At 40.5% G+C, this 19,505-nt stretch overlaps 1 protein-coding gene across 4 annotated transcripts in view; it reads right to left on the reverse strand.

The window, feature by feature from the left end:
• OTUD4 (OTU deubiquitinase 4) overlaps positions 1 to 13,391 on the reverse strand; it is a 43,903-nt gene extending 30,512 nt beyond the window's left edge. For 3 of the 4 annotated variants that reach the window (XM_078069275.1, XM_078069276.1, XM_078069274.1), the window contains exons 1-3: positions 12,627 to 13,391; positions 7,564 to 7,647; positions 4,998 to 5,048 (exon numbers count right to left, since the gene is read on the reverse strand). In XM_078069275.1, coding sequence (XP_077925401.1) covers positions 4,998 to 5,048; positions 7,564 to 7,647; positions 12,627 to 12,785 — 294 coding nt within the window. In that variant the 5' untranslated portion in view covers positions 12,786 to 13,391. Of the gene's footprint in view, positions 1 to 4,997; positions 5,049 to 7,563; positions 7,648 to 12,410; positions 12,476 to 12,626 lie in introns of those variants that run through there. The other variant, XM_078069277.1, reaches the window with a different exon arrangement.
• Positions 13,392 to 19,505: the final 6,114 nt, after the last annotated feature.

A 19,505-nucleotide genomic window follows, 5' to 3' on the forward strand; every position in this document is an offset into this window, starting at 1 on the left:
CTAAAGAATGAGGTACACCTACATGACTGAGTTAGAAAGATCAGACTGTCAAGTATAAGAAGTCAGTCATGGGGTGCCTAGATGGCTCAGTCAGTTAAGCATCCAACTCTATTTTGGCTCAGGTCATGATCTCAGGGTCATAAGACAGCCCCGGGTCAGGCTCCACGTTCAGTGCGGAGTCTGCTTGAAATCCTCTCTCTCTCTCCCTCTGCTCCTCTCCCTGCTCATTTGCATACGCACGCTGTCTCACTCGCTCTCTAAAATGAATTAATTAAATCTTAAAAAAAGAAAAACCCTATTGGGTAAGAGAAACAAAAAGGTAGGTTTAGTATATGTATGTGCAGGTGTATGAGGACTAGAAGGATACATCCTAAATTGACAGTGAAGACAAGATCAGGGAAAATGAAGGATTTTCACTCTTCATTCTGTCACATCTTTTACCATGAGAATGCATTCCTATACTACTTGTGAAATTAGTAAAGACTTAATACCGAGACTCACTAACAATAATGAGCTACGGTAAGCGAATGTTGCCACTTTTTCCTTTAAAGAAATTTGAGATAAGGAAAAGATTTTAAACAATGTGTTGATCTCAGACAAGGATAATCTTTCCCCCAGAGATTTTTCATTTTAATGGTTCTTAAAGGTTGGCTCTGGTTTTCAAAATGAAACGGGTACCATATATTAAAATAGATTTCTTAAAATAGGCCTCAGCCTAACAATCATGGCTTCTCATAAACTGCTACAAGTGACATTCTGGGGTAAAGGAAATCCTTCACTCAAACCAGTTTGTTTAAATCATAAACATAAGCTACATCTACTTCATGCAAAAGACGTTAAATCACTTTGGAAAATTATTCTATTCATGTCAACAAAATACTACCTCTCAAATAATGCACCATAAGTCCTTAATCTTCAGAATAAATTCTGTTGTAGTGTGGTTAAATAAACAATGGCTATCATAGTATCTTGTCTTCTCTAACCAGGGTCAATTATTAAGTTATATAAAATACCTAATGTTCTACCATTGTCTTCCACCTTAAGGCTGTAATTTTATTTACTCATCACTTACGATGTTTAATATACTTTATTGTGGGTGACAGTACAGCATTTCTGCAAAATCTGTTTTAACTAGTGAACTATATAAAAAACATGTAACTTAAATGTTCTTCAACAGTCACTAAGAATAAACTTTTGTTACTAAAGATGCTATTAAGAAAATGAAAACATAGTTATAAATTGGAAGAAAATATTTGAAAATTACATTATCAATAAAGAACTTATATCCAGTATAAAGAACTCTTACACAATTCAATAAAACCAGCAACATAACAAAATATGGGCAAAATCTATGAACAGACATTTCACCAACAAAGATATATGGATGGCAAATGAGCACATGAAAAGATGTTCAACATTAGAGAAATAAATACAAGTTAAAACCACCATGACATACCACTACACAACCACTGAACAGCTACAATTTCAAAGGCTGACAAGACTAAATGTTAACAAAGACATAGAGCCGTTGGAATTTTCATATATTGCCAATGAGAAAGCAAAATGGCAGAGCCACTTTGAAAGAGTTTGGCAGCTTCTCATTAAGTTAAACATACAATTACCCTGTGACAGCAATTCCACTCCTAGGTGTTAATCCAAGAGAAAATAAAACATATGTCCCCATTAACACTTACAGGCAAATACTCTTAGCAGCTTTAATCATGAAACAGTCTAAAACTGGGAAGAACCCAAATATTCATGAAATGATGAATGGACAAGCAAACTGCAGTACATCCACTATAATGAACTCCTCAATAAAAAGGAACAAACCACTGATACACCCAACAACAACATGGATGAAACTCAAAGTGTTTCCATTATGCTAAGTAAAGAAACCAGATACATAAGACTACAAACTATATGATTCCATTCATATAGTCTAGAAAAGGCAAAACTTACATATCAGATCAGTGGTTGCCAACAGCCAGAAGGTGGGGAAAAAGAGATAAAGGGCAAAAGGGCACAAGGAGCTTTGTGAAGTGATGGAAACGTCCCCTATGTGTTTGTAGTGGTGGTTATGCAACTATATACATTTGTCAAATCTCATCAAATTATACACTTAAAATTGGTGGATTTTAGGTGAGAAAAAAAATTGGTGATTTTCACTGTGTCGATTTTACCTCCATAAAGCTGACAAAAATATATTCTTGCAAAAGTCTGAGGTATTTTTCAAAATGCTCCACTGGCATTTTAAGTAAAGAATAAAGATGTTTTCTCTAAGAACTGGGTGAAACGTGTAAGAGTTTATCAACTATGTTTCTCTTTTCATTTCATACATCCCATATACCAGGGAAAAAGAAAAACGAATAAAGACATAAATATCTGTTGCTATTAAAGAAGCACAAGGGGCGCCTGGGGGGCTCAAGTCAGTTAAGCGTCTGACTTCGGCTCAGGTCATGACCTCAGGGTCTTGCGATGGAGCCCCACATGGACGGGCTCCATGCTCAGCAGGGAGTGTGTTTCTCCCTCTTCCTCTGCCCCTCCTCTTGCCCATGCGCATGCACGCACACACTTTCTCGAATAAATAAATAAAATCTTAAAAAAAAAGGCACAAAGAGAAGGTACCTGAAACATCTGGAGAAGAAATTTGATCAGATTGGGGAAGGGGGTGTCATAAAAACAAAAAAGCTGGCCAGCCAGCACCCTGGGAAGGAGACCCCTGTCCCATGTGCTCAAAACCACAACTTTCCTCCTTCCTCTCCTAGAGAGGCCCAAATCAGTCTCAGTTCACTTCACACTACGTCATTTCCTCCCTCTCTCCCCTTTCTCTCCACTCCCACCATGTCCGCCCTTCCTCAGAACCTCATAGCTTGACAACCTGAACTGCTACACAAAGATTACTATAAAAAACACTGTGGGATTTTTCTTGATTAAAAAGTTAATGAACAGGGGCACCTAGCTGGCTCAATCAGTAGGGCATGTAGACTCTTGATCTCTGAGCAGTGAGTTCAAGCCCCATGTTGGGGGTAGACGTTACTTAAAAAAAAGGGGGGGGAGGAGTTAATAAACAGACTTTGTTATTTCCTTTTCCTTTATTTTCCATAATGGAGTAAAAATTACCAGGAATATTACTAGAGATAACAACATTCTGGTGTTTATCTTTCCTGTATGTTACATACAATGCAATGTGGATTTAACATTCAAACCACACACACAAATCAGTTCAGCACCCAAAATTGAAAGGTAACTATGAAAATCCCAAAAGCAATAAAATACACAATCCTCATCTTCAAAGAGGCTTTAAGGTAAGAGAAAAAAAAAAATGCAGGAAAATGATATTTGTGACCATGATATGTGGGCAAAACTCAGTACTGAAATGACTGAAGTAAAAATGGAGTCAGGAGTGGATTTAGCGAAAAGACCTTCAGAGGTATCTGTCTCCAAAACTGGAGTACACAATACTTACTCCTTTTTTCACACTGCATGTAATGTGCACATTTTACCATGTATTAAACATTTCTTTTTTTAAAACCATGCAAATGGTCTTCCCACCTCTGGTCTCATCCACTTCCAAACCATCTCTGCATTATTCTTCTATCCATCCATCCAGACAGCCAACAAAGAAGCCAAGCACTATTCTTGGTTCTCAGCAGTGACATCCTCACTTCGTGTCTCAAAAAATTTAAAAGGTTTCCCAATACCAGATTCTCACTCCCCAGACATAGACTTTGATTCAGGTCTGGAATAGTGGAATTTACAACCACCTCAGGTAATTCTGATGCAGATAGTCTATGGCTGACACTGAGAAATGCCAGCCTAAAGCATAAGCTCCAAACTACTGAGCCTAGCAGTGAAGGCTCTTCCGTGATTGGTCCCACAGCCTGCCCTCTGACTTCTCACTACCTCCTACCTTCACATGCTTCACGCAAACTGAAGTGCTTTCTGAATCTGCCTTGCTCACAGTTTTCCCTTTCCTAGAATTACCCTTCACCCTAGGCATTTCTCATTCAGAATCTATTCAGATGTCAAATGCCAACCCACTACCTCTTCCTTTGCCAACCCACTACCTCTTCCTTTGCCAACCCAGGTAAAAAGATAACTCTGAATGCCTATAGCATATCTACACTTCTTATGACACGTGCTTTCTCACTTCTATTAGGTATTTTTCCCTACTACAAGTAAACTCCTGAGAACAGCACCCAAATCCCAGTTTCCTCTGCATCCCCAGAGTGCCTGTCAATTCTTGGCATCAACAAGGACTCAAATTAGTTTCAGAGAATCAAATGGAGACCCCAACTGTTAATCAAACACCCTGTTCCTAAGTTATTATTTCTTTTCCTCCCTACCTGACTCCTCTTCTTAGCTTCTTCCTTGGCTAATGTCATTTTAAACTCAACAGAGATTAGCTCTGGGGATGATGGAATATTCTACAAGGGACTCTGTGTGGCATTTCATGATATTTGGATTTTTACAGGGAGAGTATTAGTTTGGAAGCAACAAAAACAGAAAAATTCTTTTCACTTCAACATGACTGAGAAAAGTATGGCAGCGGGACTTGGGGAAGTGGCATCCTTTTCCTCTCAACAGTCTCTTCCCTCTTCTCAAGCTGATCATGGGAAATGGAACCTCCATAGAAGAACCTATCTTCTCAGTGGCCTAAAGAAGCATGCAAATCTTGCACCCTGTCCACCAAGACCAATACCCATACCAATACAGCATCCTGAAAATCATCACCGTTATCGTAGGTCTTCTATGCTACATTCAGATGCCATTATGACAAAAATAAAAAAAGCATGACCCTGTCCTTACTGCAGCAACATCCAGTACACAGCTCCAACTGTCTTCCAATTAAATGCTACATAAAATGTGCAACTAAGAAATGTTTATTTTAAAAAAAGTATTTGCTGTAACCCCTCCATACACTATATTGCATTTTAATGAATGTTGAATACATTACTTCAATATATAAAAAATAGAATTACAGAATCACTGCATACCTGTGGATTTTCCAAACGTTTTAAATACTCTTCAAATGACCCTTCTATAAACTGCAAAAAAAAAAAAAAAAAAAAGTCTATTAGAAATACATCAAAACAAAAAACCTTTTCACTGTGAATCACTAAGTTCTTGCATGAACCTTGGAAACATCAGTAACAGTAATATATATACATATATACAACCTAATTATTAAAATACATAAAAATCATTAAGTAAAGATTATAAACAGACAGAAGAATTTTATAAAGGAAACAATATCAGAAAAGATTTCCTGGACAGGATGTGGACAGGCACAGGCACAATGTGGCATGAAGAGGCAGTGAGCACTGTGTTGAGAAGACAGAAGCCAACCAGCCAGCAGGAACAGGACAACTGGGTGGGGGAGAAGAGAGTGAGAGAGGAACACAACTGGCCACCTGTTTATAGAGGGCCTTGAGCCCAGGAAGGACTTGCAGACTGAGGGAGAAGGCAATTCAAGGTCACTGCCAGTGACATTATGAACAGAGAAATATATAAAACAAGCACTTAGGAGTATTTTGGTAATGGCCAACACAGAGAATAGAATTAAGAACAATGTATTAGCTAAGAAATATTAATTTACTAATCACATATATGTATATTGTCTCTTAGATCAGTCACACTAAAAACACAGATGAGAACTAATAATGCAAGATATTTTGGAGAACCAACAAAATATTTCTAAGATAGCTTGCTTCATTGTTTAACTTAAAAAATTTATTCAAGCTATGCGATTTTTGTTAGCCATCACACTAATTTAACTGCGAAATCTCTAAAAAACATTAGTCTGAAACATCAAATTCTATTTAAAGTATAGTCCCAGTTAACTTAGCAAATGATACACTTTTTACAGTCTCCCGGCTATAAAAATCTTTTAAACACCCATGGCTTTTTTTTGAGACTGAGATTAATTCTTTTATAGATCATGTGCTGTCAAATTCCCAAAAAGTATCTTAAGTTTCAACACATGCTTATAATAAAACAGCCATATATTTTAAATATCCTGCCAATCAGCATTTTATAGCCATATATTTTAAATATCCCACCAATCACAATTCTGTATTAGGTGATTATTTATACTTTTGGGGAAAAAAACCCCACAGAACCATTTAAAGTTGGAAGAGACCTACACAGTGTTCTGACACAAGCCTGCATCCAATCTGAGATTCTCCTTTCTAGTCAATTAGAAAGTATCCATCTAGACTGACTAAACACTGTCAGTAAACAAAGCACAAAACTCCACCTCCTTCCCATGACCACCTTTTCCAATTTTGGCCAACAGGAATTGTTTAAAGGCACTTACTATAAATTATAAAAGGAAAGTAAAACTTCTCCCCATGGAACTTTCAACCTCTGATCATACCTCTTAAGACTGTTGAGGGCTAAATAAATATATGCAAAGAACTTAAACAATGCCTGGCACAGAGAAGTGCTCAACCAATGACAGCAATTTCCATTACTGTCAACAGTGTTTTACTCTCTGGGGCCAATAATAATGATTAATCACTTGTAATTTCTTTAAAATACTTAAAGAGCACTCTACTCTCCCCATCCCTCCCCCTTTTGTACTATACCCTAACACTCTTATCTAACCTCCACATCACCAGTTTCCTTTTTGTAAAACAAGTTCTCAATCTCCTGATCAAGTAGGTTAACTCTCCTTCCTGGAATACATTACTGCCTTTCTTATAACACGGCACCCAGAATACACCCAGAATGTCACCAGTAGTAACATCTGGCTTGAATACAGGAACACCAACCGAAAAGCACATCCAAATTAAGAACTATTTACCTATTAAGTTTTAGAATTGAGTTATTTGCAAGGTGTCAGTGTTTTTTTGGCAGTCAAAGAGGAAAAATATCATTGAAAGTCCGATGACATAATTCTAGGTCATAAAACCAGTAACTAGTAAATCCTATAAAGCTTTCAATGTAAAATGAAAACAGGCCACTGTGGCATCCTATTTCACAGCTACTACATACTACTGAGAAAATTACAGTAAGTTGCTATACAACATCCTAGCAACTATTAATCATTATTTACATAATTACAGTGTTCTGATGTGTGATTCACGATGATGAACCCTGAAAATTAAAAATCTATAAATGCCTTCTGATAAAATTAAAGGTTCAGTATTAGCTTTGCTCAGCATGTTTTTTATACTCCAAGTCTGAAATTTTTTAAATTCATAGGGGGTTACCAATCACAGAAAACTATTAATTAACTGACACCCAATTCCCTGACCATGATAGACAAAGCTCACTCTTAATATGCAAGGATTCTGTCCAGGTCATCCTTCCAACTTCCACAGTTAACTATCATAGCTTTCTAAATGTCTAAAGAAATGAAAACCACAAAAAAGCCTAAAAATGTCACAATTGAATATAATTGGATTTAAATTCAATAAAGCAGTTCTTTTTTAATTTTTTTTTTTTCCATAACCTGCATTTAAGATCCAGGCTGTGAAACTCCCACCAGGCCACTTCTAAAGGCTGAAATATAAATGCAAGTCAAGACACCATTCCATGTTTAAAATTACAAATTACCGCTTCAAATTTCTCTCTGTTCTCTCGAAGATAGTGAATACAAGCCATTCTGACTTCCACATGGCGAGACTGAGAGTGCAGCACCTGAAAAGGAAAAGCAACACACTATTACACATTTTGTTAAAAGAGGATTTACGGTACAAGCTAGCACTTTCTTTCACACCCTAAATAACCTCAAAACTGATAGAAATCAGTCTCTCTCCATTTGCCATTTAGTAATTTCTAAATCTTTATTCATTCCCACCTCTTCCTCTAACCACAGACGAAGTGACCTATACAGTCAGTGGTACTTCTTAAGTCAGTCTGGAAGAATTTATTACCATTTCTCCTTTAGGTCACTCCTGTGAGGAAACCTTTGTAAACTTAACATACTTTTCCTTTCTTGACCAGCCCTCTTATAGCCTTGCTCTTCACAAAGAAGGGCTAACAGAATTCCTGCTACATGGTACTTAGCTTCATCCTATGCTTGCTGGAAAAGAGAACAGGCAACTTCAACAGGAATCCATTAAGCCTGTAAGAATTAGATTTCTTTTTCTCAATAATTTGGAATTACTTGCCTTATGTAGAAATTTAAGTCCACTGTGGGTTTCAGAAAAATTAAGGTGCTCATTCCCAAATCCTTGTCAGGCTTACACAACTCTTGAAAGAATATCCAAGTGAGCAGCACACAGGATGCAAACATGCTGCTGTGTGCTGTCATCCCAACAGCCTAGAAACTTGCTCTTAGGCCCAAAATCTTTTTTTTTTGTTTTTATTTTAAGTAGCTCCATGCCCAACATGGGGCTCAAACTCCCGACCCTGAGATCAAGAGTCACGTGCTCTACCAACTGAGCCAGCCAAGAGCCCCAGCCCAAAATCTTAAAGCACCAACTGAAATAAGACACTACAAAGATGATCCAAATCCTCTCACTTTGTAGCCTCTGTATTCTTCTGTTAAACTAGTTCAACAAAAGGATACCTTATGGGCATTTTGTCTCTTACTAAAATGCTGAAGCTTTGGTTTGAAAGAAACTAGTATAACCAAATGTTTAGGAACCCTTCTGGCTAACCTCCAACATTTTTAACTATCAAGCTTAAAAGAAAAGATTAAAATTATTTTCTATTACTGAGTGTCTCAAACGAAGATGTTCCTGGTACCCTAAAGGGTTAAGGGGGGGGGGGGACAAAACCCTGAAACATTTAAAATAACCACATGTCCAAATACTAATAAGGCTCTTGAGAATTTATATTAATATAAAGTAGCTTTAAGAGTTACAGGTCCAAATGAGTGATTTTTCCTCATGTTCAGGTGAGCAGAGAATTCAGGAAAAGGGAGGCTCCAGCTGCATTTTACAGGTCTCTATGGATAACATCCAAGGTTCATTTATACTCACAGAACTAAAGGGGCGCCTGGTGGCTCAGTCAGTTAAGTGTCCAACTCTTGGTTTCACTCAAGTCATGATCTCTGATCTCAGGGTCATGAGATGGAGCCTAGCATCAAGCCCCACACCGGACTCTGCATTCAGTGCAGTCTGCTTGAGATTCTTCCCCCCTCACCCTCCCTTTCTGCCCTTCCCGGCACACGCACTTGCAATCACTAGCACACCCTCTCTCCATCTCTCTCTCTCTCTCCCTCTAAAATAAATAAATAAATAAAATCTTTATACTCACAGAACCAGACAGGCACAACTGTCTGGAGACAGCTAGTTATGTCTTTACATTAAGGTAAATTGAAGATGTACTAGCTAAAGTTAGCAATAAGTTTGTTTTCAGCATACAGCTGGTTTTTAGCTTAACAAAGTACACCTAACATTGCTATCTTGGAAACTATTAAAAAGCATCCTTATACATTCTAAGCTTCCAGCCCTGGAAGAAATGTCCATATATAAAAATAAACCACCACACAATATTTTTGCCAATTCAACAAATGACATTTAGCAACACTTCTTCCACAGAAGCTACTTTAGACACTATTATGAATCAAGGTATTATTTGAGTAAACCAGTGTTGTCTGTTAAGGGCTTTCCTGGCATCGGCAAACTGAAGATAGTGCTAAAGCCATTTACCTAGCAACAGGTGGCAGACATAACTGAATAAAGCTTATTTTCCATCAAAAACAATGACAAGCATATCTGTTTTTTCTCCTCTTAAAAAGTCTAATTAGCACATGAAATCTGAACCTATCACTCAGAAGCAAAATTCTCAGCAACTTCCATAAATTGCAGAGTGCTGGAGCTTTACAAAGCCAAGCACTGCAAGAGAAGCAAGGTTAAATGACAACTGTTTAAAAAAGTATAACTTTGTGCAAGTTCAAGGACACTCAGGAAGAATGCAAGTGGTAAGACAAATATCTCTGCAAATTATTATATACATGAAAATAACCTAGAAAATAGGAGACTTTCTGATCTTTACTTGGGACAAGATAGTGATAAACACTGGGAAAGGCCAAGACACACTGCTTTAGCAAATCCTCTAAGAGCACCCTATTTTTAGCTCCACGGCCACAGAGCTGATTCAGGTCAGGCCTCCTGCAGGCCCAAGTCCAGAAGTGTAAAAAGGGAAGGGCCTAACTAAATCAGGTAATTTGGAGGGAAAGACTACTCCTAAATCAAATCTCTCCCCTACCCTACCTCCCAAAGACTGCCATTTAGATTATTTACTCTGGCTCCTTAGAAATGATAAATATTATTGGAAAAACTGTTGGCAAAAAAGTAAATCCTTTGTACGTATTTTTATAGAGCACACCCTTTAAGCCTGAGGTTGGTGTTACTTCCCTCCCCACCCCAATACACAGACACAGACATACACACACACACAGACACACTTTGCCTTTAGCCATGAAGGCTATACCCTTAATCCATGTCTACTTAAGAAAGGAGTTTCCCTCAAAATTCATGGATTTAAGTTTTCTAAGCTCAGTATACTAAAAATCATAGTCACATAATCGAAGAGGATTTTTTTTTTTTTTTTAAGATTTTATTTATTCATTTGAGAGAGAGAGACACAACGAGAGAGGGAACACAAGCAGGGGGAGTGTGAGAAGCAGGCTTCCCGCAGAGCAGGGCGCCCAATGCGGGGCTCGATCCCAGGACCCTGGGATCATGACCTCAGCCGAAGGCAGACGCTTAATGACTGAGCCACCCAGGTGCCCCGAAGGGGTATTTTCTTATGCCTGATTTAAATCCTATGAGATACAATAAAAGGTGTTATATGATGTGAGCAATGAGTTAGTTCTTAGTGATACTAACTTTGCACCTTTCTACTTAAAAATAGAGATTCCCCGGGCGCCTGGGTGGCTCAGTCGTTGGGCGTCTGCCTTCAGCTCAGATCATGATCCCAGGGTCCTGGGATCGAGCCCCGCGTCGGACTCTCTGCTCAGCAAGAGGCCTGCTTCTCCCTCTCCCACTCCCCCTGCTTGTGTTCCCTCTCTCGCTGTGTCTCTGTCAAATAAATAAATAAAATCTTAAAAAAAAAAATAGAGATTTCCCCCTTCAATAAGAGAGATTTCTGTATAATCAAGTTTGCCAATTATGGCACAGGATACTGAAACCAGACACACTTTTCTACTTCAGTATGAACCAGGATCGGGATAATCCAATGCCAAATAAGCGTCATACTTCCCTTATTTCCATTCGTTTCTACCTCCTTCCTTACCAAATTCTTGCTAGAGCTAACACTATGTGTAAATAAGGGCTGAATTCACTTCCACCCCTTCTCTCTGCCTCTGGAGGTGCTGAGCAGTCCAGGGAGGCTGAGGCAGAAGCAGCAGGACAGACGGAGATCCAGAAAATTCACAAATCGGACAGACTGTTTATCTACTAATAGTAAAGACTGGGGTGGGAGTGTGTGAACATATCCCACAACAACATTGGAACATCCTAAATTTCTAAAAATGAGAGAAATCTAATGAACTGAAAAAGAGCTGAATTTGGGGAGTTATACAAAGAACGTCTGAATGACAATGCCTGCAACATAATGCAAACCTGAAGTAGGTAAATCAACTTCTCGCTTGAAAAAAAGATTTTATGATACTGATGGGAAAACAAGGGCCTCTAGAAAATAAATGGCTGGCCTTTAGAAGTTAAAAAAAAAAAGACCACAGACTACAGATGTTAAGTAAAACATTTACTCACAAACAGAAATTTTGAAAAACTATTTAGGATTCAAAAAAAGGTAGGAAAAAAATCATAAAAACTCTACAGCAGGGAAAGAGCAGGAAGAGATCTTAAGTTGAAGGAAAGCAAACTGTGAAAGGTATGAAATGCACACCAGGGCAGTAATGTGAAACTTTTATCCAACTATTTCAGCAGCTATTTTTCAATATAGAATGTGTTGTGGTGATTGCATACCAACTACACAGTGTTATATAACACGGAAAAAGCTCTCTTATAAAAGAAAAAAAATTATTCCTTGTTAGAAAGTCATGTTGACCATTAGCAAGGAAAAATTCGGTCAAAAGCCTAGAGAATCCCCAACACCAGACTTTTAAGAAGTAAATTATTTTTAGCACACCTTGCAGAGCATAACAAAGAGTGGAATCTACTCAAAGACAATTCTTTTGAAACATTCTATATTTTTAAAAAGCTGACTTTCCAAACTGCACATTTTTCCGCTCTTGAGTCAAGTGGACATCGACGGGCTAGACTCCCCCACATTCCAAAGTCCAGTACAGGAAAAAAAAAAAAAAAGCTCTGCGAGTAATGCCTGGTGCACCACCTCCTCTAGTAAACATCTGGTTTACTGGCGTGAACGCTGTGCTTATAAAACCGAGAGAAGGTGAATGCGGAACAGAATGGAAAAATATCATTTCCCCAGCAATCAATCAACCGTACACGCGCTCAACAGGCCTCACAGGTTGTCCTCATTACCTCTTCACCGGGAGGGACGACACCGACACCCAGTTAATTTACGGGTTTTTAAGTTTCGATTTACAGCTTCCAGACCCAGGGCAGCGTCCCATTCCTGCGTTACAATGGACCGCTGTGACGCCAGCCTGGCCACGCGCTGCCCCGGACGTGGGCGGCCCGCACAGCTGCCCGCCGCCGCTTTCCCACCCAGCCTCCCCCCGTTCCCCACCCCGTTACCTGCTCCGCCACGGCCCGGAACAGGCACGACCCGTCCTTGGCGACCAGTTTCCGATACAAGCCCAGTTTCCGCAGATAGGCGTCCATGGGCGTCGCGTCCTCGCGGGGCCCCGCGCCGCCCTGGTCCACCCCGTCGGGAGCGCCGACGGCCGCCTCCATGTTGCCGGTCCTACTGCAGGGCAGGCGCGGCGCGGGCTAACCCCACATGGCCGCGCCGCCGGCTCCTCGACGCCCCGGCCTAGGACGGGCGGCGGCTCGGGCTCGGGCTCCGCCTCGGGCTCGGGCTCCGCGGGCGGCGGCAGGCGGCGGCGGCCCGAGGCAGCGGGCGGCGCTCCCCGCGCGCATAGGGGAGCCCTGCCTAATGCATGGCTGTGCGCACGCGGCCGCCTCCCGGGAGACCACGCGCCCGGCGGCAACGGGGGGCAAACTAAAGAAACCCCAAGCGTGAAAAGTCACTTCCCCGCGGCCTCGCTGCCCAGCTCAGGAACACAGCCGGGGGTCGCCGCCCCCACAAGTTTCCTCGTCCCGACTGGGGTGAAGCGAGGAAACCCCCGCCCCCCGCGTGCGCGGGGCCCGCTCAGAGGAAGCGAGGCCTGCGTCCCCAGCGCGCTCCCCACCCTGGGAGCCGAAGAAGCCAAAAGAGAAAGACCCGGCCTTTCGTTTCTCCACCTCGCAGGAGGGCGCCGGAGGGGCGGGGAGCGAGTGGGGGCGCCCGGCGGAGGGCAGCAACCTCGCAGCCCAGAATTTGTTTTCACTTTCGGCCGCACAGCGGAGAGGACGCCGGGAGGTGTAGTTTTGGCAGCGGCAGGAAGTCGGCTTGCGGCGGGCGGGGACGCGCGGACCGGCCTACCCGGGGGAGGTGCCGGGGAGGCACGCGGACTACAAGTCCCTTCAGCGCGGGCGCCGCCGCTGCTGGGAGCCGGCTTCGCGCTTCCCGGGCACCGCGTCCGCGAGCAGGCCGAGGCTGTCCGCGAGCCGACGCGCGGCGACTTGCGCGCGCCACCCCACCCGCCCGGCCGCCCACTGCCCCGAGGCGCCGCGAGAAGTGCGCGCGCCCTGCGTGCGTGGAGTTGCCAGGGACACAGCGGCGGCTAGGTCGGCCCTTTGTGTATTCCCAAACAGAGGGCGCACCTGTCTGCTCCCCTCCCCCCGGCCTCTTCTGGCGTTTCCATGGAGGTGGCTTTAACGGCTTAAGCAGAAAATAGAGCTAATTGGCGAGGTCTCCTGGAACTGGCACCGTGCAGGACGACACAGGCTGTCCATAAATCAACCGTGGACTGCTGATTCCTATCAGAAATTAGAAGTACAGCTCCCTCGCTATGGCAAGATGATGCCTTTGCCACAGACTTTGTTCACCCTGCCCTTGTAGCTGCGCACCCCAGCACAAAGTGATATCACTGGTCAGGACAAGTTAGAATATTTTTTCTTAAAAAATTCGTCTTGTAATTGCTTGATAACATGGTTTTGCCATGTCTACCAGCAGAGGCTTCCAACTCAACTTTCTACCCTTCAAAGTTGAATGACACGTCATGCTTTAGAACCCAGAATTTATCCAGCGTGTTTTTGTGGCACCAGAATTCACTTTGATAAAATACAACTGCATCTGCTGTCCTAATTATCAAAATACATGGTTAATCATAAACTGGACTCCAGTCTTGAGGCCTTGTGGGGCAAGAGAGAGAAGGGAAAAGTGTAGGGTTAGCATAGGTTTAGACATGTAGTTAAGTAAACTCTGGAATGGGAGCAAGGCTGGCCAGATGGTGAGAATTCAACGCAAATTACTGAAAGTTCTGTTTTAGAAATTTGTTTTCAGTACTTTGGGTGCAAGCAGTTAATGACGCCTGGATTTGGTTTCCTCGGTGCTTCTAATTTTGAATTCTTAATGTTTAAAGAGTCTATGTCTAATTGTGCTGTTTTTCAAGAACACAAAAGTTACTGTGACCTAAATGAATTTCTTGCCCCAATATTAAATTTTGTACATTTTGTAGAGAAACAGTTTGGAATTACTTTTTAGAAAAATCTAGTTTCAAGTCAAACCTATTGCTTTTCTTTCTTTAAAAATAATTATTTTGCATATATATGTTTCTCATTTCACTCAAAAAGAATTACACCAAGTTTGCTATTACCTACAACATGGCTTGTTTTTTTTTTTAACATGTTTTGCCTTTTAATGGGACTCCCTGCTCAGCGGGGAGCCTACTTCTCCCTCTCCCTCTGCCCCTACCGACCCCTCTCATTCTCCATCTCTCTGTCAAAAAAAAAAAAAATCTTAACATGTTTTGCCTTTTAAACCCACAGAGGAATTCAAAGTAAAATCAGAACTGTAGAGCTTAATTATTGAATTCCTAAAATGAGTAGGTTCCATAGGATTAATTTTATAAGGAGCAGACTTTCTGGTGTGCCAAAAGAAAACTATGCCTTTTCTAATATTTATTTTTATATTCCTTCAATAAGAATTTCTAAAGCTAACCTCATGTTCAATGTGTATTTATGGGGAATCTACGTATATATCATGTTAAGATTGCATTGCTTAATATCTTGAGGCCGTATTGGAAATGTATATTTCCAGGAACTCACATTTGAAATTTTATCAACCCTTGTTTTGTAGTTGAAATGTTTCAGACACCCAGGTGGCTCAGTCATTGAGCATCTCATTCTTGATTTCCTCTAGGGTCATGATCTCAGGGTCCTGAGATGGAGCCCTGCATTGGGCTGTGCGCTCCAAGGGGAGGGGGGAGTCTGCTTGAGATTCTTTCCCTTTGCCCCTCCCCCTGTGTACACACTCTCTCTCTTTCTCTAAAATAAATAAATAAATCTTTTTTTAAAAAAGGAAATGTTCATGATTACATTGCTTTAATTTTTTCAAATACAAAGTTTTCTCACTTTTATGTGCATAATAATTTCATTTGGGGTGGCTGTGTTTCAAAGCATATTTTTTAAAGCTTATCCATATTTTAATCTTATTTAAATGTGCTTACATATATATTTTTTAATAAAGTAATATTACCATCTTCTAAAGCTCCAAAATTCCTTTGAATACTTTGAAAAGGAAACCAGATACATCCTTTATTGTACCTAACATGTCTTTATTTTCCATTACAAAAATTTAATTCACTGACAATAGTATAATCAAAATAAGAGTGTACATGATCATTTAAAGGAGTATTCTAGTATAGAACCTGACACTAAAGTGTACTTTCAATATTTTTAAATGAATTTATTAAATACTAAGAAAACAGAAGCCTTTATCAGAATTCATCAAAATTCTATGTTGTCTTCTAAAACTGTGGTTTGTTATCAGAAGTATTAGAAGAATAACACATTTCCGGTGTTTTCTACATTTGACATCTTGCCAAAATTACTGTTCTCACTCCTGCTGAATGAGTGAAGAACAGCCTCACTATCAACTGGCTGCTTTTGGTTCCAAAATTAGAAATGAAACACCTGTTGTATCTGACCCTGGGCCTGTTTAAGGAAATCCTTTAGGTATTTAGAGACCTAATCCAAGTCAGACCCTCTGTATGCCAAATCCCCAAATATAGCTCACTGTTCAGACAAGGTTAAAGGGTCCTATGGCTTTAAACTGGACCTTAATTTACAGAAACTCACTTTCAAAGGACCTTGTTAATATTAACTTCTGAAACTTTTTAAGAAACCACATCTGATTGAAAATGTTCACCCTGAGGAAGAACAGCATTTGTGAACAGCAAAAGTGAAGAACTCTTTTTTTTATCATTATTTTTTAAGTGATCTCTATGCCTAAGGGTAGCCCAAACTCATGACTCCAAGATCAAGAATCACATGCTTTGCAGAATAAGCCAGCCAGGCACCCCAAAAGTGAAGAACTCTTTAAACAGACATTTTTTTTTAAGATTTTATTTATTTATTTGAGAGAGAGAGAGAGAGAGCGCACAAGGAGGGGGAGCAGCAGAGGGAGAGGGAGAAGCAGACTCCCTGCTGAGCTAGAGAGCCCAACATGGGGCTCGATCCCAGGACCCTGGGATTATGACCTGAGCCTAAGGCAGATGCTTAGCTGACCAAGCCACCTAGGCACCCAAAGACTTGTGGTTTTAAAAGATTTTTGCAAGTAAGCCTCTGATTCTATGCCCATTTCTGTAGTAACTTGAAATATAAGCCTTAACAAGGTCCTTGATGAATCTTTTAACTCTTTAATACTACACATTCTTAAGTAATCCAAAATACTTTAACACAGCACAAATTATTCAGTTGTTCTACGTTTTCCTAGCTCCATGGAAAGGGTCAAATGAATAGTGGAGGTGGGACACCTTCTCCTAAGACAGCAAATATTTCTTCTTACCACAGGAAAGTGTTTCAAGATCACACTCTGCTAGCCCTGACAGAAAAAGGAAGCCACTTTCCTGTAGTTAATTAAAATTTTTTTTTTTTGCTCTGGCTTAATATCTCTCCAGATTAATTCAAGAACTTCCAAAAAAAAAAAGAAGGAAGGAGGGAGGAATGGAGAGAGGGAGGATAAATGGGCGTGCCCCTGGTGCCAACTGACAAGCAAGTACCAGGTGAGCAAACCTAGAGAAGGATCTTGCAAGAAGTTTGGTTGGAGATCCCAAGAGCTAGAGTAGTTTCGTCCTTTCCATCCTGCCCCTCCCAGGCTCCACATGAGGGAGCATCTTCCACTGGCCATTTTAGTTAACTACCCCAGTGCTTTGCTGCTTGACTGCTCTGTAAGACTAAAGCAGGCGTATGCCATGAGACCCTTGCCCAGGCCCAGTATGAATACCTAGAGGAGAGGAGAGGGAACACCCATCTGAGCTTCAGGGAATAAACTGAGTTCCAAACCACAGTGCTTGGACTGTAGTCCTGAAACCTTATTATCAGTATGATTGGAAGAGTCAAATTATGGTTTAGTTTCCTATCATAGCTGTCAACTTCCTTGTGAGGTGAACACACAACCATGCCCGAGCTGGAAAGACTAAGCCATCTCACAGTAGACTAAGGCTCTTATACGAGCAGCTAGCCAGAGTCCCTCATCTCTCTAGATAAACCCCCACACATTTCCAGTCTTTCTTACCCCTCCTTCCTAGTACTACCGCCTCTTAGTTCCCACCCTCACCAAAGCAAACTCACAAAGTCGCGTTGCAGAGGATTAACTCTAGATCTCTGGTGGGATGATAAATTCTGGTAGCTTTGTAGAATTTAAGATTATTTTGTATTTCCCAACTGTCTAAGAAAGTTTGTTTTTGCATATTTAGATGAATATTTCAACAAATATTCATTAAATATTTTCATGTATTTCCAATAAATCTCTCAATGAGGAAAATATTTAGAATGAAAATTTATAATTATGCAAACTATAGTTGAGGTCTAAATATTTGGTCAAGATTATGTGTTAGGTTGGGGTGCCTGGGTGGCTCAGTTGGATAAGCATCTGCCTTCAACTCAGGTCATGATCTCAGGGTCCTGGGATTGAGCCCAGAGTCAGGCTCCCTGCTCAGTGGGGAGTCTGCTTCTCCCTCTCCCATTTCCTCTCTCCCTGGCTGGTGCACGTGCACGGTCTCTCTCTCTCTCTCTGCGCTTTCTCTCTCAAATAAATAAATAAAATCTTTAAAAAAAATAGAAAGATTAAAAACAAGGTTTTTAAACTTCACTCCAGGTTTCTTGAGCTAGAGTAACAAGGGATAGGACACAGGAATCTCTTTTATGGGTTTCCTCAGGGGATTCTAAAGATCAGCCAGCAGGTCTGGGAACATCTGAAAATTGGGATGGTGGCAGGGGACAGTGTACACCACTCAAGAAAAGGAAATCATGGACCTTTAAATTAATGTGAGAGGAGGAAATAAATTCCCGAGTTTATAATTCCTAGATCATCATGAAAAATTCTTAAAAGACTCCAATCTTAATGTTGTACTCACTATTTTATGTAGAATACTATCAGGCAAAGACATCTAAAGATAAAATTATGTTTCTTAAGATGGTTGCAAAATGCAGTATCAATAGCTTAAAATTTAAATAGGAATATACAATAAGGCATTGTTCATAAAAAATACAAAATTGTACCATAATAACCAAAACTAAAATAGATATGGAATATGCTACTCTTAAAAGTGGTATAAAAGTTAAGCAAAAATAAATTTTAATGGCTTTATTGAGGATGCAATTGACACACAATAAACTGTACATATTTAAAGTGTGCAGTTTGGTAACCCTTGATGCACGTGTATATAGCCATGAAACCATCACCACAGTCAAAACAGTGAACATATCCATTATTCCTCTAAGTTCCCTATTGCCCTTTGTAACACTTTACCCCCCATCCCTCCTCAACCCTCAACTCCACGTAACTACTGATGTGCTTTCTGTTACTGCATTAGTCTGCTAGGGCTACTGTAATAAAATACCAGACTGGTGGCTTAAACAATAGAAATTTATTTGATCACAGTTCTGGAGGCTAGAAGTCCAAGATCAAAGTATGCTTAGAGTTCATTTCTTTTGAGGCCTTTTCCCATGGTCTGTAGACAGCAAGGTCATCATTCTGTATCCATCTGAGTAGAAATTTCCTTCTAGGAAATTATAAGGACACCAGTTAGATTGGATTAGGGCCCACACTGATGACTTCATTTTAACTTAACTACCTCCTTAAAGATCCTATCTCCAAGTACAGTTACATTCTGAGGTATTAAGGGTTAGAACTTCAACAGATGAATTTTGGGGGTACATAGTTCAGCTTAGAACAGTCACTGTATATTAGTTTGCATTTTCTAGAGGCTTATGTGAGTGGAACTCTTTCAATATGAACTCTTTTTTGCCTGATTTCATTCACTTTGCTTAATTACTTTGAGATTAAGCCATTCTTGTATAAATAGTTCATTTCTTTTTATTCCTGAGTTGTATTTCATTGTCTTG

The sequence above is a fragment of the Halichoerus grypus genome, chromosome 3, assembly GCF_964656455.1.
Source record: "Halichoerus grypus chromosome 3, mHalGry1.hap1.1, whole genome shotgun sequence".
NCBI lineage: Eukaryota > Metazoa > Chordata > Mammalia > Carnivora > Phocidae > Halichoerus > Halichoerus grypus.